We start from the raw sequence: 27,583 nt of genomic DNA on the forward strand, positions 1-27,583 counted from the left end.
TGATGGAAGTCATTGTATAATTTAGCCCGTTTATGTTTAACTGTGACGATGCAAATTAAACGACACAAAACCCACGCGCCATATTTCACCGTGATCTGCCGCAGTGCCGTGCGCTGTTCGGCGCGCGCACCGCGCCCAAAATGCAGTTCAATGTCGCACGAAAACCACGCACAGGGCAGCCCATTAAGCGCAGCACGCAGACAGGTTCTGCGTGCGTGCGTGCGTGAGAGATCAATGTGGAATTCCCACGGGCAGGACAGCATTGCCATGCAGAAACATTAATGTTGGGGTGTGATGAGCGACCGTGGTGGCTGTGTTCGTATAGCCACAGCGCGATCATTACATCTCATCCATGATCATCTCACGTCTTGTGCTGCAAGTACCGACCTCATCTGAATGAGAAATCTTATTCTCGGAGATAAAAGTTAATCAAATTATTTTAAATTATATAACTATACGCTTGATCGTGCATCTTTAATGACGAGATAACGGCGTTCTGGAGTGGCAGATCTAATGCCACAAAGGCACCACGTGTTTAGGCAAAAATTAAATTTACGTTAAAAACAACAAGTGTATTCTGACTCGGTACATGAACAATAACCAAACTCACGTAGTTGATTAATTTGAACACACAATTCAACATTGTTGTGACTAGGGTATGTAAAAATTAGTGAAGCTGGTTGTTCAAGGTTTGTCTAGATATACATTATTGAGAATGGTCAACGCCTTTGTCTTTGTTGCACTCTGCCTGCGTGCGGTGCATGCATAGGCGTGCATTTTTCTCTCATCAGGGCTGCAACTGATGGCCAACTGGCTCATGGATGTAATTAGCAGCGTCTGGATTAGTCGCTAGAAAGAACACTGTTGTACTCACTGCATGTTTCATTTGTACTAAAGCTTTATGATGGGGGTGAGGGTGCCCACTCGTCTATGCCATCGAATGCCAATATTAAAACCGCATTGCAATGGCGTTGATTCGCGGGACTGAACAGAACCTTTCTTTCCTTCTAAGTCCAAAAATAAAATGCTCTGCTCCTGTTGAAAGGGAACTCGGATTGACAGAGAATCAAGCAAAATCACAAGCTTTCTGCAAAGCAATTTCCTTCGCAGCACACGCGGTCCATTTTGTTTACTCTTACCAGATGGCAATGCGTGTAACAAATTACACAGTCATCTACTCAACTTGGCCATGCTAACATTTTTTTTCCCAAAAGTGGGCCCAGGTGACTTCATGTGGCGAATACTCTCGCTCTGTTTAACACGGAGGCTTTCGCGACCGATATTATTCCTAATAAACGTTTTTGGTTTAGATCGCGTTATTTATAAATGTGTCATAACCCTCCACCACCTGACACGGCCAATCAGTAAAAAAGTGTCACGTTGACAAAAGAAAAAATAGTTCACTACTTTAGCCCCCCGGTGTATTGAAGAGTGAATCCACAACATTTACAGTTTTTTTGTAAATGTTGTGGATTCACGGTAACTTCAGGGTGAGTGCTCAATGTTACAAGCAATGCTGTTGCTCAGAGGCTGTGTCTGCAAATAGAAGAGCCCATGACAATTAGCGATGCGAACTTTGATTAACACAATGCGTGTTGTGGTTTATTTTTTATCAGTTCCGCCAATCAAAACGCCAAAGACTTTGATCATAGGCACAAGATCCAAAGACAACCTTTGCTGCCGAGCTTTTAAGACAAAACAAAAATGTCGTGGGCTCGCAGCATATACCCAAAACAAAACCCGAACCTTAATGCCCGCGAAAAACCTTCACGTTGATAAATTTCACACAACAGCCGAGGGCTGCGTGGATTTAAAAAATATATATATACAAACCTCCCCCACACCTACCCCACAACATGTGTTCATATTTCCCCCCACCTCCCCCACAGATCAGCACCGTGACAGCTGATGACAGACGGGGCAGGCTGGTAAGACGATTACATGGCTGCGGAGGACACATTGACTGACTTGCGCAGACCAACTCGTGTCTCGTCTCACGGTGGTAGCTTCAACTGTCGGGATTTTTCTTTATCGCCTCCGTTAAGCTCCATTTATCCCCACCACCCCCGGAAATAACTCATTAACCAGAAAAAAAAGGCATATCACGCGGCTCAAAGCTGCCACCTCCACCAGTGTCAAGGGCTATTCCAGCAGGAGTCACAACGGCCTCGTGGCTTCTCTCTCCACGTTCACTATTCCACAACGATCGCAGCGGCGAATTTTTGGGCAAGCCATCTAACAAAGACGGTCACCGTATCGCGCGCTTTCGGACGTGCTTCTGCGGCCGTCTGGAACGCTTCTTCCGTGCGATATTAGGAAGCCAATGGGAGCTGTGCACTTTTGAATCATCTAGATTGAAAACTCATTTCTTTAGAACTGCTTTTTGTGTTTAGTTTGTTGTCCTTACCCTGCACCTCCCCCGCACCTCCGATTAGCACGGTTGGCTACGTACGGTGCGAAATAAGTTCAACATACGTGCATACAGACACAATCTCATGATCTCTTGATGCCAGTATTCACCATTTCCGTTAAAATGGAAACTTTCAAAGGTGATGCAGAGTATGCTTTTAGTGACACTGGTGAATAACAGTGGTTTTAGGGCATGAATGTAACTTTTTAAACTAAAACAATTTTTTATTTTACCACGTAAGGAGCTATTGTCAGAATCGACCTGGCCACAAATGATAACTCAACCAAGTGGCTTATCATCGTGTGGACATTTATAGCAGCCAAATACTCGTTTAAAAATGCGGAGCTAAAAACCGTAGGACCTGGAGAAAAATCCACGCAACCACGGGGAGAGAGACATGCAAACTCCAAATATGCAGCAGGCGTCAGGGTTGGAATGGATCCCACGGCCTCCTGTATACCAAGCGAGGTTGTTCGCATGTAAAGAGGCCACACGTTTTTATCAAGGTACAAAATTGGCCACGTAAATTACACAAAATGTTAAGCATCAATACAACTCTGCATCATTGAAAGCTGAATGCGAAACAACTACAGGAAATTAATATTTTTTCCCATTCAAGATGGAACCTTCCTAATATACAAGTCTTCATTTTGACACCGACTGCCTTTTTGCTGACGATGAGATGCATGTGGCATTGTATTAAGTCAGACCGGGGCCGTGGAAATGTGTGGTTCTACTCCCAAGATTTCACCTGCTCTCCCATCACCTCCATCAGCTGCCAAGAAGAAAGCAGCGCGATGTCACAGCGATTACCACGTCTCCCGAGGACTTCGCCTCCGCGCAGAGAAACCCACGCCTGGGTCAGAGCGTCCCAAAAGCACTTAAAATAACAAAGGCGCTTATTTTATCTCGACAAACAATTACCACTTTATATTACTATATTCCCACGAAGCAATTTTGTGGTTGTGGACCATGCCATAATTAATATTTTCATTAAATAATCAAGCAAGATGACAAAACTAGTACACGTCTAATCATGAATGTGATAAAAAATGTAATATCGTTACTTAATATCCATCAAGTGTTTATTCGTAAAAAAAAAATTTTAGGCTTAGATCGCTTAAGTATAAATGTGTCGTTAATCCGCCGCCACCCAACCGTCAATTGGTGAGGTTTGTCACGTAAACAAAACGTGCCAATCAGCTACTACTTCAGCCCACCGGTGTGTTAGAGTATTGCAGCCTGTGGGTATATTTTCAGCAAATCAGAGTTGAAGAACAAAAGCTGAAACAAGATGGCCAAGTTGAGGCAACCTACAATTCCAGTTCAAGAAAAATACAAAAAATAAGTAAAATAATGCAAAAGCGTTCATTGTATATGATAGGAGCATGTACAACGAACGATGGTCGCGGCCAATTTCCACCGACATTTGTAAGCTGCACCAGGAAGTTGAAACAAAGACGGCGGTGAGAGGAGAGCGGCACCGGCCGGTGCTGCCACCAGCGTGACGACATCAACAGCTTCTCTCTCTCTCTCCCTACTCACAAGAAGGCTAAATTGTGGCCTGGAAAAGAACACAATTGTGGTGCCAACACATTCTGTGCATCTGCTACGCAAACACAAATACATACAGCACACAGGCACGCTGCTTCTTTTATTATACATTCGAGTATTTGGCTGCTATAAATTTCTACGTGACGATAAGCCACTTTGTTGAGTTATCATTTGTGATAGCCACCGCTTCTGAAAAAAAAGCTACCTGGTAAAATACCAAAAAATCTTTCTTTTTATTTTATATTTGTAGAATGTGTGATGTAATCGGATGGAAACACAAGCCCAGGGAGCCATGACGTTTATCAAACCTCGTTACAGATGAGGATCACTATTTGAGGCTACATCATTGGCAGGGAGTGAAGCCCATGCTATTTTGCCTTTGCGCCAAACTTTTATTTAGCAGATGAAAAGTCTCTTATTAGACGAAACGTATAACAGCTTTGTTGTTGTTTAAAGAGGGAAGGGGGGTTGTTCCTTACCTGTCAGTGCCGTTCCATGCACATTCAAACTTGTCGAAGATGCAGTCGTTCTCGTACAAGGAGCACAGCTTGCTCCTCAGGTACTCGTGCACCTTTAAACAGCAGCAACATCAACAAGCAAACTCACTCAACAACGCCATCCCCCAGCCAGCAATTCACGGAGCGCTTCAATGACGATGGGTTCTTAAACAAAGATGGAGGCATGAGCTGACCAAACACAGTTTTATACACGAAATTATGGCCACTCCCAACTCTTAGTTTCGCCAGCTACGCAAGTGCCGCAGAGATTCAGCTAAAGCTGCGGCTAGAGACAGGTTCGCGTAGTCCCAATATACTTCACAGCAGAGTCCCGGTTCAAATTCCATTTAGATGGAAAATGTTCACTCAAACAAGAGGAAGTGTAATGCGGACACGCCACAGCGCGAGTTTTCTGTCGTCTACATAGCGGAGGATTATTCAGCTCCTGCCGTACACAATGGCAGAGCAAAGGGGCAAGCATCCTCAAGAGCGAGTTTTACACCCGAGCGTACAAACTCAACTATTAAATGATTTTTGTATTTTACCAGGTAAGGCCCACTGAGCTATTAGGTTCTTTTTCAGAAGCAACCTGGCTATCACAAATGATAGCTCAACGAAGTGGCTTATCACGTGGAAAATGTATAGCAGCCAAAATACACGAAACGCACGTTGACTCTAAATGTGGAGGGAAAAAACGAAGGATCCGGAAAAAAATCCACACCACCATGGGGAGCACGCGCAAACTCAAATATACAACAGGCGTCAGGGTCGGGATCAAACCCACGACGTCCTGTATACGAAGCGAGGTAGTTAACATACGCTGTTGGTGGTGCTCAAACGCCTTCTAAGCCAGGCGACACACGCACACACACATCCTCGTTAGGCATAAATAACCGTTGACAGTGATGGCATTCATTGCATAATAACATGCGTTTATATTATTAATATTCTTTGGCTGTTATACATTCTCATGATAAGCCACTTCGTTTAGCTATCATTTGTGGCCAGGTCACTTCAATATCTCAGTGGGCTTTACCTGGTAAAATAAAAATTGCTAAGTTATCTTTTTTTAGTTATTTGCTTACCTTACATGTACTTTGCAATTCCTATCGTGTTTTTGCCTCGTTCGTTGTTGTAAATTTCTGACCCGCCCCCATATTGGACGTCTGTGGCGAAGAGCTTCATAGCTCATCCGATTCCTCCAGGATAAATCAAGATTGTGACTCCGAGGTGCTGCCGAGTGCGGAGGGGTCTGAAAGGTGGCGGCGTACCTGGTACGTCTCGATGGGCCGGGTCTCCATGTTGAGGTCCCACACTTTGACCGTGAGGTAATCGCGCGTCATCATGTAGCGCCCACTGTGGCTGAACTTCACGTCGGAGATGGACGAGATGATCTCCGAGAAGAATGAGCGATTGCTGGGGTCCTCGGGCTCCTCAAACACTGCAGGGGTTTGCGAGAAGACAGCGAAACATGGCCACTGTTAACGTCAACTCCGGCGTCATTTCCATTCGACAGCAAGCGACGTCATTTTAACAGTCCGCGCTGTGTAATGTATAATCGTTACACAGCGGCAAGATGTTAACCACCTTCCGACCGATGTAAATTTGGAGTTTGCATGTTTTCTCTCCCCATGGCCGTGTGGATGTGTCTCTGGGTCCTCCGGTTTTTCCCTCCACATTTAGAATCCTGCGTTTAAGACTATTTAGCTGCGATGCATTTTACACATGATAAGCCACTTCGTTGAGCTATTATTTGTGTCCGGGTCGCTTCTAAAAAAGAGCTTCATAGCTCAGTGGGCTTTACCTGGTAAAAGAAAAAAAAAATACAAAAATTGGCGAAATTTCAAAACAGGAAAAAAATCTGTAGCAATGCCGTATAAAAGCAGGAATGGAACTCCACAGACGAAAATTCTTGGGAGACGTTTTGGGTGGACTGCTATCGAACGGTCAGCAACCCTCTTTATCAAATCCAAGTCCTCAGACAAATAAAGCAGTGGGTGGTGTCCCCGAAAGGGGTCACGGGAGGTCTCTCCCTCTGTCTGTGTCTATCTCTCCCCGCGTGTCTCTATCTCTCTCTATTCCCATGTCTCGTCGCCTCTCTCCCTCCCCATCTCTTATGCCTTCCCACTTCTCTCTCACCTCTCCTTGCCTCCCATGTCGTTCCGCTCCCTCATGTCGCTACCTATCTGCGTTTTGTCGCACCTCTCGCTTGTACCATGTCCCTCTCCCCACACCTCTCTTTGCTCACGTCTCTTCCCTCGTCTCTACTCCAGCCTGCTCTTGCGCCTTCTTCATCTCCTTGCGTCTCGTGCCTCTCTCCTTGTGTTTCCACTCGATGTCTCTCAAGTCGCACGTCTCTCTCATCTCTCGTGCGATTGGCTCTCGTCTGTGTTCATTCATGAGCACGTGTTTGCACACGAATTTGTGTCAAGTTGTGTGCTCACAAGTGCGTGCCCTGGTAGATGTAAGTTTTCCTAATGTGTGCGTTGGTATATATGTGTGTGTGTTACGGGAGCGGTAGTGTAGCGATTAGCATGCTGCGCTACGAACACGGCGACCCAAGTTAGATTCCCGATCACGGTCAACATCGGTGATGATTATCTGAATCGGTCCTGGGCCTCCCCTAGGTCGACTCAGCCTCAAATGAGTACCTGATGTGGTGTGTTAACATCGCCACTGGGGTGACAAAGGCAGTCGAGCGTGGTGCTGGCCACCCATCCCCTCGTGTGCCGTGCAGGCCTTCATAAGTATTCGCTAACAGCACTTGCCCCATAGTCTGTTAAGGCTATATGACGGATCTTTGTCCATGTCTTTGTGTGTGTGCACACACGATGTGGTGACATCACCACCACTTTGTGGCAAATGGTGGCTGCTTTTGTTTATTCACTTTTTAAAATGAGTTCCCAATTGAAAAAGAGTTGTAGAAAACCCAGGTATAGGGCATAAAGGACACCACCTCAATCCCAAATGGCTAAACCCTACCACTCAAGATTATAGAACTGGGCACAGGTAAAATGATCATTTATGGATTGGCCCAGAACTGTGCAACAAAAGCACATAAGGGGCCACGTACCTCACCCGTTGCATTCCATTCAGTAGCATCGATTTCCCGAATAACTTGAATGTCAATAACCATGCAATGTTTAAGAGCCAATACACTTAAAAAAAATAACATGTGACATTCATACATATGTCTGAATGGCGAGACACACTGCAATAACGTACACATCCTGAGGTTTAGTGAACCGCATGGGAAAGAAAGCAATTTCCTTGGACGTCAATGTCGGGTAACTTTTTATGAACCATTTACGTTGTTGGCATTACTCCCATTTGAATCTTGCCCACACACAAAACAACGCACATCGGCCCTTTTGCTCAGTCAAGAGGATGTGGAGGCAAAGTGCTGTCATAGCAATTGCTTACTACGGCAGACGTAGCACAAAGAGGGTGGGTGGGGTGGTGATGATGATGCAGCCAGGAGTATTGCTGCTCACCGCAGTGTGAATGCTCACAGGCTCCACAGCAACCACTCCCAAATCCCTCATTGACAGGTTGGGCGGCTCAAGGTCACAGCGCTAAGCAAGCACCACTCAGATCCCGCGTTTGAATCTTGGTAAGCCACCTGTGATGAAACCAGGCTCTCGAGTGTGGTGCAGTGGAGTTGACGGTCATGAATGACCGGGTCACCAATGAGAGCGCGACAAACCATCACGTCATCTTGTTTTGTACGCGTGGGTTTTATCCGGGTGCTGCGGTTTCCTCTCACGCACACCCTCATTGCTCCCATGCGCACTCTTAAAAAATTAACCCGTAAAAACAAAGTTTTTCACTATAAATCCTTTATATGCGTGTTCAATGGGCCACAACTCAGCCCACATTGGTCTTTGAAACGAGCGGCTAGAGTCCTCTCGTCCTCTGGCTTGAGATGGCTGCCACCTATGGGTCAGATGATTGCCTGCCACCATTAAGGAATTGGTAATTAAAAAGAAAAAAAATTTACCTAAAAAGTGTAAAATTTTGGAAAAAAAATTTCACGAAAAGAAATTGTCACGCACGAGTCTGTGTGCAAAATGTCAGCTCGATTGGATCACGGGAAGTGGGTTAAAAAACGACCGAAAGATTTGCACGGTCGTAAGCGCGCAAGCAAGCAAGTGAACTTAATATAAAGGATTTAAAAAGGAAGTAGCCCAAGCAGGGCTGTCCTAAAAGCGCCTTGGGGATCAGTGAGACTTCTCCGAATCAATAAATGTTATTGTTGTTATTTTTGGCTATCGCCTGATGAAGCTTGTGGTAATGACCAGCAAAACGTCGGACTCAAATTGTAAATGTTGTGGCACCACGGGGATGACCAGCCCCTCCCCACCCAGCCACACCCCTCCCACCCACCACTTGGCACCACCCTCCACACCCAGCCCCTCCCCACCCTCCAAATCCAGCCCCTCCCTGCACGACGGACGGACGGACACAATAATCCCCTGTTGGCTGGTGTAACCAGGAGGTTCCTACCAATATAACACGTAGCCAATAGTCGTAGGCTTTTGCGACCGATATTCACCGTAATTTTGTATTTTCTTTTGGGTGAGATCGTGTGAATATAAATGTGTCATTAACTCGGGTTTACTCTCCAACCCACCGGTGTGCTAAACTAGTAACTAACTGGCAAGTTTTGTTCACGTGACAACCATTACTAATTGGCTGTGTCGTGTGGTGGCGGGTTTAATGACATTTACATTTATGTGATCAAACCCCAAAACAACGTTATGGTTATTATTATTATTGTCATTACACTGCCACTGCACACGGATAGGACTGTAATGAAGTTCCAGGACTCGCTGGATCAAAGTTTGCAAATCACTAAACACCTCTCTCCACTTTCACACAAACACACACACACACATTTGTTCGTGCCTTCACCGTAGAGACATGCAGTGCGGCATTGAAAGTGGCAGAGACGTAGCCATCCGTCCATCCAACCCCGTCCGCACCCCTCCAGCTTGTAACAAATATCGACGCTATTCCGTGCCTCACTTATCCAAACTCTTCTTCTTCCACCATATGTCAATCTATTTTTCACTACGTTGGTCGCGAAGGCAAAACTGTTGCATATCACTTTGCGGCAGTGGCATGAGGGCTTCCAGGGTTCAAACACATGCAGTGTCCGGCACAGTTAATCCGCTGTTAAAATTCATCAAAGCCACGTGGCCGTTTAAGAGTACAAAACCAAATCGTCCCGTCGTGGACGCGAGATAAATCCGTGTTGCCGCCTCTCGCCTGAATCGTTCGGAACGAGGGGGTCAAAATAACAACACCGCACTTGAACAAGGAGCTTCTCAGTTCAATGGGCTTCACGCAGGGAAATAAACTTCTGATTCTGATTTTTAAACAGCTCATGAAAGTGAAAATCCAATGAACACCGCGTGATAACGTGGAGCGCAAAGAAAAAAAATGGGCTCGGAAGTTAAAGTCAAAATAAATAAGAGACATGCAAAACAAACCACGCCGAGACAAACGATGAAGTTGAGAAACTCCCCATTACACAATTATCAAAAACCAAACGAAGCACTGCTGCAGCAAAGGTGGCTATGACGGATGAGAAGCGATGCCTCTCGTTCATTGTCCCTGCACAGGGAGCTGGCAGCGAACGTACAGGGGATCGGCGAGCAAACGCAACGGCTTCTCGCAGTGGGAAGACCTGGTGGTGGTGGTGGTGCACATCTGTAATGCAATCACTTGGCAGAGGGGGTTGGTATAGGGGTGAGCGAGCGCATGCGACTTTGTAAGGTGACACCGAAATCGCCACCTCAGCAGAAGTCTCTAACCCAACAACTTCGACGGCGCGGGCTTCGTGCCCTGTAAAACCTGGTTCGTCACGCGCCAATCATCTTCTCTGCAGTGAAATTAACTTAAAGCTGGAGGTTTTCCATAAGAGGATTTTTATATGAATATATTAACCCCCTCCCCTTCGCACATGATTAGCCCACAAGTGACGACATCGCATTTATCCCTCTATTTAGGACCAAAACACAATTTCTCCACAACTCTGGCTGGCATCTGATGAGGCTGCTTGTAATTACTGGCGAAACGTCAGAGTACTCAAATAGTAAAAGTTGTGGGTTTACTCTCAAACGCACCGGTGTGCTTAACTAATTGGCACGTGTTGTTTACGTGACAAACATTATTAATTGGCTGTGTTAGGTGGTGACGGGTTTAACGACACATTTATATTGATGCGCTCTAGCCAAAAAAAACCTCTATTATGGATAATATTGGTCACGAAAGCCCTACACTACGTGTTAAGCTGGAGGTTTATCTGTGCAGACCGTCATCAACTCTGTACCTTTGACAGGCTGTGGATTAAACCCCGGCAATCTCAACGTCGCTGGCTCGGTACTGGCGATGCAGGCGGCATAGGGAAGCGCAAGAGCCGTCTTGGTACGAGCACCCCTTAACCGCCGTGCATCATCGACTGCGAGCTTCTCACTCGTTGAGCGCGACGAAATTGCATTTTTTGTTTTTTGCTTTAATCGATACCGAAATGAAGCGCGCACAGAGGAGAGCACGCGTTGTACTTTGACCACATCTGGTGCGTGTCTTGAAATAGCAAAGAACTGAATTAGTATGGCAAAGGGGGCAGACGCGACGGAAACGGCGGCAGACGTCTGGGCAAATTGGTTCAGTTTTCTCGCTCGCAAAGGGATGGTCATTCCTCAACACCTGCACGCCATGGGCTAACGGTGGAAATTCCACATTGCCAAAACGAGGGCCAGTACATTCATCGGTCAACCACCGTTAATGATGAAAGTAACAAGAATGACAAAAGAATGCAGCCGCACAGGCTGCCTTGGGACATTTTCAACCCAAGTCTTAGAATTATCCCAGTTTTTGGTGATTAAATTGAACCCTACAGGGCATGGCAGATACCGGGCATCATATGCAATTATAATTATGTTATTCACAATGTAATGCAATAACAATATAATGGCTATTTCAATTAGCATTGGTTTCGTAATTATAATTATAATTGATTCCACATTTGCTAACTGGTTTCCATCTTTGTTAAATATTTAGTTTTTAAAATAAATTTTTATCTTAAAGCTATTGGAGAATCGACATATAATTTCCCTGGAGGTAAAGGAAGATGTTGTTAGCTGCCATTGGGTGTCAGCCCTGGAGCGTATAAAGTCTTGTCGTTAAGCAGCCCCATCAAATCGTTGTGACCAATTTCCTTGCAAGAGACACTACAAACAGCACACCTAATCTCTCACACCCCTCCACAATAACACATTCTTGCATTATTTAATTTAACATTGAATTATTTAAACATCGCAAAGGGTTGGTCACAGCAAGGAAATGTTTTAACCCATCCTCCGAGCCATTTCGCCGTAAAATGTTGGCTAATTGTCACATTAATGAACAGCGGAGTCCTGTGTCTGATTTTCATCGGGTTTCCTCAGGACCAGCGGCTTAATTGTACGCGATTATAAGTGCTAGCCGAGTGCCTTTAAGGGTAATCGCCTACAATTCCACATGTGAATGTCACCGCTTGCTGAAAAATGCAAAGCCAACTCTCGAGATAAATCTAACCACAGCCTATGTCACTGCAGTCACACGTCCTTGCGACGCCTTCCTTGTGCCAAATCCCTCAGCTGGTGCAGAGTTGGCAGCCGACTTCCAAGATATGCTCTTAGAAGTCTTCCCCCGACTGGCTTTAGGCCTTCCCCACACTTGCCGACCACGGAATGTCACTCCAATGCCCTAACATGTCCAGTATCCCCTGCATTATTGAATACATTACCTTCCGTCAACACAAATACTCATCACACGTGGGGGGGGGGGGGGGAGGGAAGCACATGAAAGACCTGACACAAATGTGAAATGCTACACAAGCCAAAAGTGCTACAGCTAAGATGCGCAGCGCCGCTTTTCAGGTTGTGTCAATTCCTATCTGTTTTCATTATGACGTCTAGAAAACATTCAGTGTATATGGAAGGACAGGGCTGCTTTATATAACGATCTGATAAATTATCGTAGCAGGGAAGTACACACACACACACGCGATAATATTGCAGTGGTGAACAGAATGATTAGTTGTGTCACTTTTGTGATCGGGATTTTTAAATGACCAAATTGTTTCGAAGATTAAAGCCAGTGGCTATTACAGACTACTGGTTCGTATATGCTCCAGTGGACTAGCATGTCAATGTTTGACAATATTATAATTATCAATGTATTCAGGAACCAGATGTTCGGCGCAATAATTGTATTCGTCCATTTGGTAGCCCTCCGTCTTCAACAGCAGGAAAGCCAAGATGAATGCCAGTGGAGACCACTTTCTTTAATTTTCTTAAACGCTGCGAACGCCCACAAATCAATCTCCTCCTCTTGCCAACAAGCGGCGATCTTGCCCAGTGAGAAGCTACCATTTCCAACAAGGGTCAATCCGGCATTTTCACACACAAGCCTAAATTGGTAATGGAAGAAAAAAGCTGTTGAAATACAAAACGAAGTAATGAATAAAGGCCGGTGTAACCATCCTCCGGACATCCAAACCCGACTATCACTTTATTATCTTTGGCATTTTCTGGGTGATATCATTTAGGGGCAGCCGGTGAGAAGTGTGGCCTGGAGGCACTTGCTTCGGGGAAGAGGGTTTTTTTTTTCCCCACTGAGAGCCATCACCGCTACAACAACCATCGCAAGCCATTTGCGGGCCAATTACGGCTGTTGGCAATGAAGCACTCGGAGAAAAAGGGGTTTTGCGTCACCCTGCTTTCTACCCCGCAGACACACACAGCCACGCGTATGTTTCTCTCATCGTGATGAAAACTACTGTTCAGATTAAGACGGTCGCCCAGTTCCCCACCCCCACTCCATCTTTTTGTTGAAGTGATTGAAGACAACGGGGGGCCTCGTGCGCGTCAGTGTGTGTGTCTGTGTGTGTTTTTGTCTTTGTGTGTGTCTGTGTGTGGGGTGTGGTTGTGTAGCGGGTTAGCGCTACGCTGCGCAATGAACCCGGGGGACCCGAGTTCGATTCCCGCCCACGGCCAAGACCAGTGACGATTATTTGAACCGGTTCTGGGTCTCCCCTAGGTCAACTCAACCTCAAATGAGCACCTGGTGCGGTGTGTAAACATCGCAACTGGGGAAACAAAGGTGACCGGCCGTGGTGCTGACCACCCACCACCTCGTGTTTCGTGCCGGCCTACATAGGCGCTGGAAGTCAGCGTTCGCGCGCATGTGCGTAGTGAGGATGCGTGAAGCAAAAAGGGGGGGGGGGCTCACGTTTCGAGTGGCGGTCGCAGAGGGCCGAGGCACGCATGTCGCACAGCCGCACGGTGCCCTTGCTGCTGCTATAGACGAACATGTTGCACTGCAGCGGGTGGAACTCGGCCGCCGTGATCACCTCCGTCAGCTCCTCCATGTTCGCCGGCTTGATGTCGACAATGTCTTAGTCGGCGGCGGGTGGAGGAGGAGGAGGGGTGGGTGGGGGTTGGGTTGGTGGAGGTGGCAGTTAAGGTGCAAGCAACCGCTGAAACAACGAAACGCCGAACAGAACAGCGGCTGCTGGTCGCCTCTGGGTAGTTTGCGCGTTACCCCATAATCCTTGATGGTGTTACCACCTTAAGTTTTAAACACCGAGGCGAGGGTCAAAATCACACTGCCCCATCGCCAACATCGCCCTCGCCCAAAACTAAACTATTTTTTATTTTGCCAGGTAAGGCCCACTGAACTACGTAGCTCTTTTTCAGAAGTGACCTGGCTCAAATGACAACTCAACGATGTGGCTTATCGCGTGGAAATTTATAGCAGCAGCAAAAACACTCTAAACGCGTGATGCCGATTCTAAACGTGGAGGGAAAACCCGAAGGGGCCAGAGAAAAATCCACACGACCACACGGAGAGAGAACACCCAAACTCCAAATGTACAGGCATCAGGGTCGGGATCGAACCCACGACCTATTGCACACCAAGCGAGGTCGTTAACATCTCCCCACCGTGGACACCCCTGTGTAAGGAGAACCGGCTGGGCCAAGGCTGCCCCGCCAGGTGAAGGTGGAGGTCCACGTGTTTCCCCGTTGTTGGGTTGTGCACCATGCACCGCTCGTGTTATTTGGTACAACTGCAAACACATCGGAGAGCCATGCAGCACAACCGCGAACACCTGCGCAGAAGTCGTCAATGTTGGTGACGTTCAGCAGGGACTGATATCTGCCGTATAAATGTAGAATTCACAACACTGCCTGAGGGGCTGCCGATAGAGATGGAGTCATTTGGCGGGGCGACAAGATCCATCTGGGTGCCCTCTCTTACCGTTCTGCTCATTGCTGAGAGTTCGCGACCTCGATGATTAAGCTACTCCACTCTGCCATTTTGGGCTTTGTTGGAACGTTGCTTCACTGTCGTCCTGGTTACATGCACGTCACAAAAAATACTTGGGTTTCCATCTTCCTATGTCAGTGTGGACTGGCTTTTTCACCAAACCCTTTTCGTACAGCTTTGCTGGTTTCTCGCATAGTCTTCTCCAGCACCAGAGTCGAGATTCTGTGATCGTTCCCCTATCTGCTGCACGTGTGTGCATGTGCATCCTATTGTGAGGAGCGGTAGCGTAGCGGTAACACTGCGCTACGAACCCGGTAAAGCGAGTTCGATTCCTGCTCACGGCCAACACCAGTGACGATTATCTTAACCGGTGATGGGGCTCCCCTAGGTCGACTCAGCCTCAAATAAGTACCTGGTGCGGTGTGTAAACATCGCTACTGGAGAAACAAAGGCGGCCGGGCGTGGTGCTGGCAACCTATCCCCTAGTGTACCGTGCCAGCCTTCATAGGTACTCGCGAACAGCACTTGCCCCTACAGCCTGTTACAGGCTATACGGGAAAACTTTGTCTTTGCATCCTATTGCTCACGTAAAATACATTTTCAAGTCTCTCTCATTCAACTGCCCCTTGGGAAATAATGCACATGCGCGCACACACACACATTATTAAGATGAAAGAGCGCGAGTGAACACATGCGCCAATGGATAACCTGCGACGTGCAGGTACGGGAGCATTTGGTTTAATTGCTTCTGTATCACTCATTATTCATCTGCTGCACGACTGTGAACAACTAAACTAGCAGATAGTGCCTATGTAACTGACGAAAGGTTATTCGTGATTGATAATCAATTGAACAGTGAACAATGCTGCGCAGTATGAAACTGCTGGGCTTATAGAGATGGAGATGAAGCGGAATCAGCCAGCGTGTTGAGCGATGTATGTACGTTGAACTTCTTTCGCACCGTACGTAGCCAACCGTGCTAATCGGAGGTGCAGATGCTGCTGGTACCACATGTGAAGTGGCCGTGATTTCATGCAAGCCAAATATTATATTTTATGATTATATTTTTCCCCAACTATATTTGGAACTTATAATTGATATATTTAATTGACGGCTGCAACGACGGTGTGGGTAAATTTTTGGTCAAAAAAAACCTACTATTCTTTTTAGGCAATGTATTTGTTCTGGACTCAAATGGCTGTAATTTTCACTTTGCAGGTACCCAAACCACGAAGAAGAGGCGGCATGATTTTGTTTGAATCAGTGACAACATCTGATCAGACACCACAGATGGCACGGCGACTGGAATCCAACGTCGTCTCTGCAGACGCACTCCGCTGTGCTCGAACTGTCCGGCCATCAGCCCGATTGGGGTGTCAAGAACAGCACGAAACACCGGCGGGTGTAATACACCCTTCCACGATCCCCCGCAAAGACAAATATCCCACTGTGTAGCCTCAACGGACCGTTGGGGCAAGCGCTGTTAGCGAGTAGCACCTATGAAGGCCTACACGGCACACGAGGTGGCTGGCCAGCACCACGCCCGGCCGCCTTTGTTTCCCCAGTGGCGATGTTTACACACCGCACCAGGTACCCATGTTGAGGCCGAGTCGACCTAGGGGAAGCCCAGGACCAGTTCAGATCATCGTCACTGTGGTGTTGGCCGTGAGCGGGAAGTGAACTCGGGTCGTTGGGTTCGAAGTGCAGCGCGCCAACCTCTACGCCACTGCGCACGCACACGCCTGTGTGCGGTTTGCGTTTTGGCATTTGCTCCGTGGCCGCACGGTGATGTGCTCCCTGTCAGGATTCATTAGCACGGGAGGCGCAGGAACTGGCGGCCAATTGAGCGCACAATTCAGCCGCTCGGTTATAGCTGCACCTGTCAATCTGATTGCTGTTAAAATACAAATACTCTCATGTATTTTATCACCGACAAGGCAATGATTGCACGGTCGGCGCTCACCGTCTCGCGGTCTGCGTCTCCATGGCGACAGGCAAGAGCCAATACGCGTTGTGGTATCGGCGACTCTCAGTGAAAATGTCTACCCAACCAAATATTTCTCTGCGTATTCTAACCCAGTTCTCCTTTGCGAAAGTGATATGTTGCCTCAACGGGGTCCTCCCACAGTTTAAAGAATAGACATTGAAAATAATAAAAAAAACCCTCCCGAGACAGCTTATACAACCACAACAATGACGTCAACACCAACGTGTCTGTGTTTGAATTATCACAGAACTGCGAACGCACAATCCCAAGAACAGAAAACTAATACACAAAGCTCGCAATAATTCTTTATCAACCTCGATAAATCCGAGGTACAATGGGACCAAAAAAACTGGAAACGCAAAAAGCGCGTGGCAGCGTCTCTAAGGGCGCCGGTGGTTTCCACGTCGTTCTACCGCGACATGAATTATACACAGAGAGCAAGGCCACTCTCCTGCCTGCTATCGCACTGTACCGCGCTACAGCTGGAGGAGCAGGCCGTGTCATCCCAGCGATTGCAGAATGCTCGCACACTCAGATTGCACGGCTCGATAGAGCAAATCCTGCAGCTGCCTGGGACTGCCAAAGCGAGCCGTCTGCAGAAACGGATGATGATCATGACGACGACGATTCATATCGCACAGGGTGCGACAATAATGCACGTTCAGTTTAGTAGCGCGTCAGACGGCACGAGCGCACGACCAAGGTCATGGGCAAGGTGTGGGGGCACCGCGTAGCGCTGCCAAGACAGCCGACGTCGGTGGTGGCCCTGGCCGACCCGGCAGGCAATGCGCCTCGTCTTGTCCTCGCCTGGTGTCAGCGTGCCAATGTTTGAGGTCAGTTACGATCCCGACCAACGTCCGTGGGCTCTCAGCAGGCGTCCGCCCGCATGGTCAACAAAAACCTCTGCTGGACGCCATCTGCTTTGGATACCCTTCTCCCCTGGCTGGAGGGCGTCCCAGGAATGGGAGCGAATTGTTGACCTGGCCAGCTTTGTTAACGTTGCCGCTCGTCTGTGTGCGCGGGCCTTTAACTTACTGGCTTATCTAATTATACGAAGAGACAAACATCCAATATCACCGTGGAATATTAGAAAGCCGATGGCCACGTCAGAGTACTGGGCGAGCATTGCCGAGACCTTGGGTTCCAAGTCTGAATTTCCCCCCCACTCGAGATTAATTCGAGTTAATACCTAAGAAATGTGTCATGATTGAACCTCAATCGAGAAGTCATCGTAATCATGGAATTAAATAGTTTAAAAGTAATTACTTTATAGTGCTTCTAGTTTTCATACTGACTTTTAATAGAGAGTTAGGACGATACATTCATCTGCTACCACCTGCCAGAAACATTTCGCTGCACTTAACTGAATCTCATCACTAGAAATCACTGTCAAAACAACTTGTCATTGCTACGCGTGATATTGTGCAGAACTGCTGCCAAAAAAAGGGCCAGCTTAACCCCACAGATGGGGGTCGCGCTGTAGCCCCAGGGAGACTGGTGTCCGTGACCCAACCAATGAGCAGCTCCTAGTAATCCAGGCCAGTGACCCTCGGGTGAGAAATCCCTCATCAACTTACACCGCAGAGGAATGGCAAATCTGTTCATCTACAGCATATATACTGTTACTGTTTGTGGACAGCAGTTTGCAGTGGTTAGCATGCCGCCCTGCGCCATGCATCTGGAGATCCGAGTTTGATTTCAAGTCAAGGCCGACAACCGTGGCGAGGTATCCTGACGCGGTAGTGGGCGCCCTCCTCCAACAACCCGCACCTCCGAATTAGCACGGTTGGCTCCCAACGCTGTGAAACAAGTTCAACATACATACCAAAACCCCATGATCGATACCATGTGGTGAGGCCTTCATCCAGCAGGATATTTGCCAAGGGCGGTAAATGATAATTATTATAATTATATATTGTGTTTATACATGCAACGTCTGTTCATTTATCTGTCAGCTTTTGTAATTGGCCGATCACACGGTCTGTCGTCGATGATGGCAACACCTCGCCAAGGCCCCGTGCTGGGTGTGAACGAGCGCTCTGTGATTGTGGGCGAGAGAACGTCGCACCACGGCCAAAGGCAGCTGCCCTGCAGATTGTTGACGACGGGAAAGGGGGTGGGGGGGGAGATTTTGGTAATGGCAGGGTTATAGGCATTTAAATTTCCCAGCCAATTTCTAAAGGTATAATGAGAATGGCGCCGTTGGCATCGTTCTCGACTGTGAGCAGCTGGGATAGGGTTCGTAAGGGGGGAGGAGGAAGGATATGCACAGTGGTTTGAGGATTCCTGAGAAGTAGGAGGTTATGGGTATTATTTAAAACGAAACTACTAGGTAAGCCCCACAGAGCTACATAGCTCTTTTTCAGAAGCGACCTGCCCACGATTGATAGCCCAACAACAAAGTGGTTCATCATCACGTGGAAATCTATAGCGGCAGCCAAATACTCGAAACGCAACGGCGCCAAGGGTCGGGGATGGAAACCCACAAACCCCTGCATACCAGGCGAGGGAGTTAACAACTCGCCACCGCAGGGCCCCACGGTAACCACGGTAGCGAGATTCAGAGCAGCACTTCTCCACCTGTGGCACGCGGACCGCTAGATCCCCCGGAAGGCAGTGGGAGGTGGACCGCGGAACTGTTCATGACGCGACTTTTTACTGCACGGTGGTTCGCGAGATGTTTTGAGAGTTGACAGTGGTGCAAAGGTCCAGGAAGTTGGGAAACCGCTGCTTACGAGGGACTGGTCAGCAAGATTTACACGCAAAATTGAGCAGTTATGTAAAAATATCAGTCCCAACTGTGGCCGTCAAGCCTTTCATTCTAAAATTCAGCTCCTTTTCTCCAACTCCAGTATAGCCCCTCTAAACAGCACCAATCAAAACATGCTTGACTTTAATTTTTCTAACTATAATGAAAAAATGTGATTGCTTTAATCCTATCTCGTTAAGTGTATTTGTAACGGCAGAAGAAAAGAAAAAAAGCCAAGCAACTTTACATGCAAAAATACTTCTTCATATTCTTTGTTGTTTGTGCTTTTTGTGTGCCATTTCTTAATTTGCTTATTCACTGTTCATTTTGCTTGGGTATTAGGATTTTCATTTTCTCGGTGTGCTTGTTGGACTTCTTTCGTGTCGTACGGAGCCAACTGCGTACATGGGATTTGGTCCTTCTATACGATTAATGTACATCGTCGTGAGATGCTGTTGGCATGAATGATGACGTGATATAAAATGAAAGTATTATCTTCAGAAGGGTGACAACTGCCCCGAAAGACTGCAGGCACTGGGTGATGGCAGGCGGGGACATCTGCGCAGGGAATGGGAGACTTAACCGAGCGTGACGCTTAATGAAGTGGCTTGCGCTGTAAGAGCGGCCCCCATTTACGTGGCTTCCTGACCTCACCAAATAAAGGGCAACGCGTGTACTGGGCTGCTACTACACAAGGTCAAGGAAAAGAACGACAACACATCTCCATTAGCGAAGCAGCACCTGATATCCTTCATGGCTAGTAGCGGGAAGAAAACAAACCTTTGCTAAATAAATTAACAACCGTGCAAAGTTTGTGCCAATAATGGCCATCGATAAATATTATATACAAAGGGGCTATTAAATTTTCGTGACTGCAGGAATTCATATTCTTGGTTCTTTCGGTAAAGTCACTTAGCTAAAAATTGTTTTTAAATAATAAAAGCAAAAAACCCACGACGTTTCGATCGCAACACAAGCGGTCTTCATCAGGCGCCTGAAACGCCGTGAGTTTGTTGATGAAGACTGCTTGTGTTGCGATCGAAACGTCGTGGGTTATTTGCTTTTATTATTTTTATGTTAAATTGTATTATTATTTTTATTTTCTATCTACGTGACTTTACCAAAAGAGCCAAGAAAATGGGCTATTCCCATAATTTGGCCGCACAAATAAATACATACCGTGAATAAGCAAAGATAATGCACCGCATGCAGCGTATGCGATCTGGCCGGTGGTGGTGTGCACATCGGGCGGCGACTTGTACGGTCAGGAGATTGTGCTTCGAAATCGTGGCCGGAGAGCGACGTAACCTATCACGCCTCGCAGAGTCAATGAAATGAATGCTGCTTTGCGGAAGGTCACCAGCAGCGGTTGCGCCGAGCATTAAGCATCGCCTACCGCGAGCACGTCCAATATTCGGCAGCGGCTCAATGCAGCCATCGAGACCGAGCCCGGCTCGAAGCGGGGGAGGGGGGGCTATTTGTAAATGACTCGTACACGTGGAGATTTGATAAGTCCCAAGCACCGCATTGTATGGCTATTATCACATTCGTTACCATGGTGATTCTATCCAGCGGGCCGGGACTATGGCAACGCACACCCAGTCGCTTCAGAGAGACACGTACTGTGCAAAGCTCAAGGACTGAACCGTGATGAAACAGGAACGCCGGGACACTTTTAGCCTTGATTAAATAGTAGTAGCACTGAGCAGCCTTATGCACCGTGTTAAGTGATGCTATTACCAATCACCTGCGAGGGCTAGTTGGGTAAATGGCAAATGTGGTGGACCACGCATGATGATATTTCATCTGTGTCTCCTAAGTACTGAGGAGGTGTTAATGCGGCATGCTCCACAATGACATCTTAACAAAGGTTTTTTTTTGTCAGTTGAAGAAATCAACTCCTACTGATGTGCGTGGCCAGAAGTAGCTAGGTCAGACATCGGAACAACAGCTCACTGTGCTAGAATATAATCTTGCCACTCTCCGTGAATACAAACACACGCGACCTCAAAAATAAACGTTACATTACAACACCGTTGACATGAGCCATTGTGAGTCCATCGGCACATCTTGCCAGTAACAAGAGCAGCCATTGCATAAAACAAAGAATACAATCGGCAATCTACAAATCAACCACCAAAACGAGAACGTGTGAAACTGCCTGACAGACGCCGAGATCTGAAAAAAATATCTGGGGTTTTTTTGAGTGGAGGCGTGAAAATGCGCCGCGAGCAATTACCGACAAATAATCGGACGTGCTCGCGCCAGACAGGAAGGAATTAATGGCCATTCCGTCCTAGCAGCCACACTTCATAATGCCACCACGCCAAGGCATCCACCACCACCCCCCACTCACAGCAGAGGGAGTCCAGGGAGGGACGATCGTGCCCACCCAACAGCTCGCTCGTTTCGGCCGAGGGAAAACACCCCGTTGAAAAAGCTCCTCAAGACGTGTCCGCTCGGCAACAGCGTCGTTTGTTCGCTTGCGTTCCCTCGTGAAAGAAACATTCCCTGCATTTGTTGCGCTCAGATGGTTCTGAGCACTCTACCTCGATACAGGTGCGCGCTGTGCAGCGGTGCATGTTGCCGAGATGGAGACTTGCAGGTTACCTTAAAACTGAAGACCAATGATTAATAGATGGGGCTGAGACTCCGACAAAAGGAGAAAAGTTACAGTGGAATGCATATTAAATCCATAAACTTGCAATCGGGGTTGGTGGATGACACAAATATGATGCCTGTATGGGATCACCTCTAGTTGCCTCTGCGAGAATATATGGCCAATCATTTAAACGCCAGGGCCCTGCGTAACAAAGATGCTCTGCTTCTACTTGATATCTCAAAATTCGGCCCATTCCCAGAAACTTGCGCTGGAATGGTTGGGGTTGTGACATCTGACGACCTGGGGAATCCTGGGTAAGAGTCACGTGACGTGAAGTGGCTGGGCCACAGTACACAGGTAGGCCTGGAGGGTGACGCGTGGCGAAATGGTTTCACGTTAAACAAACTGCTCGAGCAGCATAGGACAACGGTGTTCAGAACACAAGGGAAACAACAACGTGTGCTGCTATAGGAAAACCACACCGCACGATATACGGACGTCGCATCACACCGAGTAAACAAGATGCAGTAAAAATGATAAGTGTTAGGTTTGAAATGTTCACTTGTACTGTGCATGGGCCGACATTTAATTAAGTTGTGTGCATCATAGGAGGTGTTGACAACATTGCTTCTTTGAGCACTGTGCTTCGTCTTGCCGACCCAAAAATGCACGTTCACAGAAATACACGGCTAATATGCAAGTTGGTGCTCCGGCAATCTTACGTGTAAAATATATTAACAACAACCGGTCTTGGCTTACACTACGTACGGTGCGAAATAAGTACAACCTACATACAAATATTCTCCATATGCACAACCCATCATCATCCTGTTCCTGACAGTCCTCGGACACCCCCCCGGACTCTCCAGCCCACTCCACTGCCTGACCTTGTCTGCCTTGCGCAAGCATGTGTTTCATCTGTTGGCTTGTGACCCCATCTCTCATCACACACCGATCGTACACGGTATTACAATGCCAAACCTTTGCCCCCTCAGACTGAAAATGATTACGATACGTGGCCGCATTTGAAGCATATATATAATATACAGCACTACGTATGCTTTTATTTTAATGCTAGTTTCACTTCACGTTTGTAAACTTGGCAGTTGTTAAAATCAAGCCTCCATCCTCACCATCCGGTGGGAATCTTGGGTGCAAGCCTCAAGGAAACATCAAATAATGCACGCCTGGCTGAAACATCTTTAGAGTGCACTGTACCGTGGGGACAGCCAGAGTAGCCTGTGAGCTTCACCCAATCACACACCCACGGTAGAAATATAAAAACACTGACCTCATTTAGCCACTGCCTGAAAAAGCCGACAGGACCGGCCAAGTTGCTTCGTCACTACCCGTGCAAACGGATGTAGGGTAACAGGCCACATTTGTGCCGCTGACAGAGTTTGATTTTCAGTGACGTGGTTTTCACGGCAGCACTCCAAGGATGATACCGTGTGTGCCATCAAGTCTACTGGACAATTTGTGAAAAAGAAAAGCTTTATAGCTCATCAGATTCCTCCAGTATACTTTTATATTCTGATTCTGATGTCAGGGAGAGTGAGGAAACCGTGTCCACAGCACGAGGTGGGGACTGTAAGCCTGAGGGAGGGGACGCAATAAAACATTGCAAATAAACCAAGGTCAGTTTGTGTCTCTAAAGTAGTATGTATGTATGTTGAAGTCCTTTCACACCGTACGCAGCCAACCGTGATAACTGGAGTTGCGGGGGGGGAAGGACAAGCGAAATAGAAAAAGCAATACTAAAGGAATGAGTTTTTCAATTTATGAGTTTTCAATCTAATTGGTTAATTAGATGCATAATGACATTTACAGTATATATTGCACTAGTTAATTTGGGAAAGAAAATCAGACATGTTTATTTTTATTTTATAAGTATGAGGTGAAAAGGAACATTATTCAGTAAGTAACAAAAATGTTTGCTTAAATGTACAAAGTACTGTGTAAAAAAACTTGCATGTTTTTGTTCTCCTTTAAATCTTGGCAACATTTTAAAAAAGACAAATTACAAAACGTTTAATACTAAAATGCTTGTTGTTGTTACTTTTACATTTTAAATAATGCATTTAAATCTATGGGACCTTTCTTGGCAGTATCAAAGTAAAAAAATAAGAACAGGTTTTACACTTTCTGGAAACAAAATAGGTCTTAAGGTGTTCAAACTCCAAATAGATACCTTTTGCACGGAGTCAATAAAAAAAGGCTATCCCTGGTGTAGGCCAATCAGTCCCAAAGACAATTAATATATTATCAGAGCACGTTGTTTGCATGTTCACCACAAGTACGTGTGGTTAATGCAGGCTTGATTCCTTGCAAAATATTTCTATTTGGTGTTTGAACACCTTAAAACCTCCTGTTCTATTACCAGACAGGGTGAAAATATATTCTTATTTGTTAGTTGTTTTCGACTCGAGTTACATTAACAGGCTAAATGTCTCACTAACACAACCACTAATGTGACGGTTTTCTTACATTGACATGCTAATCTCGCACAATACAAGGGCCACCTCCAGAGCTTTGTCGTCGTGGAGGTAGCTCAGCTCTCCGATCTTTCATTGACATGCAAATTTCATCACTAGCGCCGCCCACTTCGCTTATGACCCTTGGGCTACACCAATCTCAAACCTTTATAACATTCTGCCTCAGCAGCTCTCCTGCTATATTTTTTCACCTGATGACGATTTGCTTGTGTTGCGATCGAAACGTCATGATATTTTTTTTTATTTTTCTATCTTTGTGGCTTTACCGAAAGACCCAAAGAATATGAATTCCTGCAGTCACGAAAGCTTTAAGTCAAGATTTCTATTCCTATTTTTTATGCATTTAAATTTAAAAATTTTAATTATTCAACTAATTAGATTTTATCATATCGTGCAGTGCGATGTATCTCTGTATAGTCTAGATTTTTCTTGCTCTTTGCTTTGCACTCTCAGATATTTTCTTTTTAACCATTAGGCTTTCTCCCAATAGTTTTTATTGCTTTGTAGTTTCTGCTCTGTCCCCCATGAATTACTCTCCCCCACAGCTCGTAACTCCCCGCTGTATTCAGCAAATTAAATTGACTCTGCGCCACAACACAACCACCTGCACCAAACATGACACCATCCTCACCCTGTTGTTGCAGTCTCCATTCCTCATTGAGCACCTTCACCCCTCTAAGGCGATGTACACCTCCGCCATCGTACAGAGTCTTGACAATTTGCATTTAGACGCATGACACAACCACAAACTGTGCTGCATCGGTAATGGATTCGAATGAATTAACGAGGAATAGCGGCGGCTTACATTAATTGCAGCTCTGAGCAGTAGATGACACGGGCACTTTAGTAAAGTCAAACATAATAATATACAGCCCCTCTTGACAATCCACTTTCACACCATGTCGGTTATGGGGGTTGTTGTTTGAGCATACATCACCGCACTGGTGAAGGGAGGGGGGGGCACCCAGGACTGATTATCACTCACCACATGTGCGAGTCCTGGTTGGGAATCTAACACAGGCCGGCAGGTTGACCGCGTAATCGAGCCGACCACCGCAGGACCGCTCCCACTGCACGTTAACCAGCAGCCACCCCCGACCCGCTTGGCATCACTTTCCTGCGGTTCCTGTGACCGCCGGCGCTGCGGCTTGCACGGAAGGATACTGAAGCTGCGATCTGTGATCTCGAGGTGCCAGAGGTTGATGCGGAGGTCGTCTGCGGACATGTACGTCTCGTTGTCGCTGTTTACGGAGATGGAGTTGATGTGGTAGGTGTGCGCGTTCGCGAAGATGCGCCGTGGACTCGCCTCCACCATCAGGTCCATGGGCTTCAGCACAGGCACCTGCCAACGGGAGCGCGAGCACGCGTGGTTGGGCCCGTGCGAGCAAATGAACGGGCGCGGGGAGCGGTTTCAATCGCTGCGTGACATAACATCCGTCGCTCTGCGGCGTTCATCCTTCCTGACGTTTACCCGGGGCCAAAGGTTTACACGGAACAAACCTGCACGGGCTTTGACTAAAGCCAGTCTCAGCAGCACACAGTGGTCTCCTGAACCAATGCCACCGTGTACCTTGATGACACGGGCACGCGCTTGCGCGAGCTGTTAAGGGGACATCCCACACCTCCGATAAACACGGTTGGCTACGTACAGTGCGAAAAAAGTTCAACATACGCACGTACACATTTAAAACACATTATTTAATTATCATACGTAAGCCCAAACCCAAATCTCGTATTTTCACCAACCTTTTAGTTGAATATTACACGTAAACGAGGTCGTAAAAAATACACACGGCCAAGGGCATGCCCATGGAGCCACAATCACTCGGGTCTCCAGTGAGAAAGAGAGCCGCTGATTTTCAACGGCGCGTCTCTCCCCCTTCTAGCCGCAGGTTAGTGACGTTAAAGGCTGCACTCACACGAAGAGCTGTGATGGTGGTGGGGTCTCGTAGCCTCCCATCCTCCTCCTTCAGGTTGTAGCCTTCGGCTCGCTTGTCCCGCTCGCTTATCTTCCATAACTTGATCGTCTTGTCTGCGCACACACACAAACACACGCATGCACATGTCAGATCCCCCGTATAGCCTTAAAAAATGTTGGGGCCAAGTGTTGTTAGCGAGCACCTATGAAGGCCGGCACGGCACACGAGGGGGTGGGTGGTCAACACCACGCCCAGCTGCCTTTGTCTCCCCCATTGGCGATGTTTATGCATCGCACCAGGTACTCAGTTGAGGCCGAGTCGACCTAGGGGAGGCCCAGGACCGATTCAGCTAGTCGTCACTGGTGTTGGCCGTGAGCGGGAATCAAACTCAGGCCGCCAGGTTCATAGCGCGTGTGTATGTGTGTCTGCGCATGCACACCCACAACCGCGCACAGATCCCCAATTCAGCATTATAGATTGTTGTCGTGACAAGTGCTGTTCATGAGGACCTGTTGAGAACGCCAACATGGCACATGAGTGGGTTGGTGTGCCCAGTAATATTCAAACCCACCCAACCGTGGTCTTCCCCATGGTGATATATCCAATCTAGAGTTGATTTTTTAATTAACCAAAGTGAAAACTCAGAACAGGATGTCTCCTTTGCAAGAGTGACCTGGGTATTACCGTAATGGTCACTCGTTTAAATAAACGCTTGCCACTGGTGATATGCACTGGAAAGACTTGGACCCCAGTTGTAGAAATTGTGCGGAAACACACAGACCACTGCACCACCACTCCCCAAACACATAAGCATACATACAATATTTTGAGGCCTACTGGCCAAAAGTTTGGATATATTTTTGAATATCATAATTCGCGCATTTCATTTGCTAAAACCGACACATATATAACGAATCATACCCATATGCAGTATATCTAAAATAAGTAACATATCTTCAATATGTATTATGCATGTACTTACAAAGGTCACCCATATAGCCTACATAGAATGCTTGGGCAAGTGCTGTGAGCAAACACCTATCAAGTCCA

The 27,583-nt window shown here is 47.0% G+C and overlaps 1 protein-coding gene across 2 annotated transcripts in view; it reads right to left on the bottom strand.

Annotated features, from left to right (window-relative positions):
• The window catches only part of LOC144717701 (serine/threonine-protein phosphatase 2A 55 kDa regulatory subunit B beta isoform), a 205,224-nt gene that overhangs the window by 3,570 nt on the left and 174,071 nt on the right, over nt 1-27,583 (bottom strand). For both annotated transcript variants that reach the window (XM_078593268.1, XM_078593269.1), the window contains 5 exons: nt 26,534-26,646; nt 25,779-25,956; nt 13,744-13,908; nt 5,733-5,902; nt 4,444-4,535 (listed from right to left, as the gene is read on the bottom strand). In XM_078593268.1, the coding sequence (XP_078449394.1) occupies nt 4,444-4,535; nt 5,733-5,902; nt 13,744-13,908; nt 25,779-25,956; nt 26,534-26,646 (718 nt within the window). The remainder of the gene's footprint in view (nt 1-4,443; nt 4,536-5,732; nt 5,903-13,743; nt 13,909-25,778; nt 25,957-26,533; nt 26,647-27,583) is intronic.

Source organism: Lampetra planeri, chromosome 4 (assembly GCF_965212315.1).
Source record: "Lampetra planeri chromosome 4, kcLamPlan1.2.h2, whole genome shotgun sequence".
In the NCBI taxonomy this organism is placed as follows: Eukaryota; Metazoa; Chordata; class Hyperoartia; order Petromyzontiformes; family Petromyzontidae; genus Lampetra; species Lampetra planeri.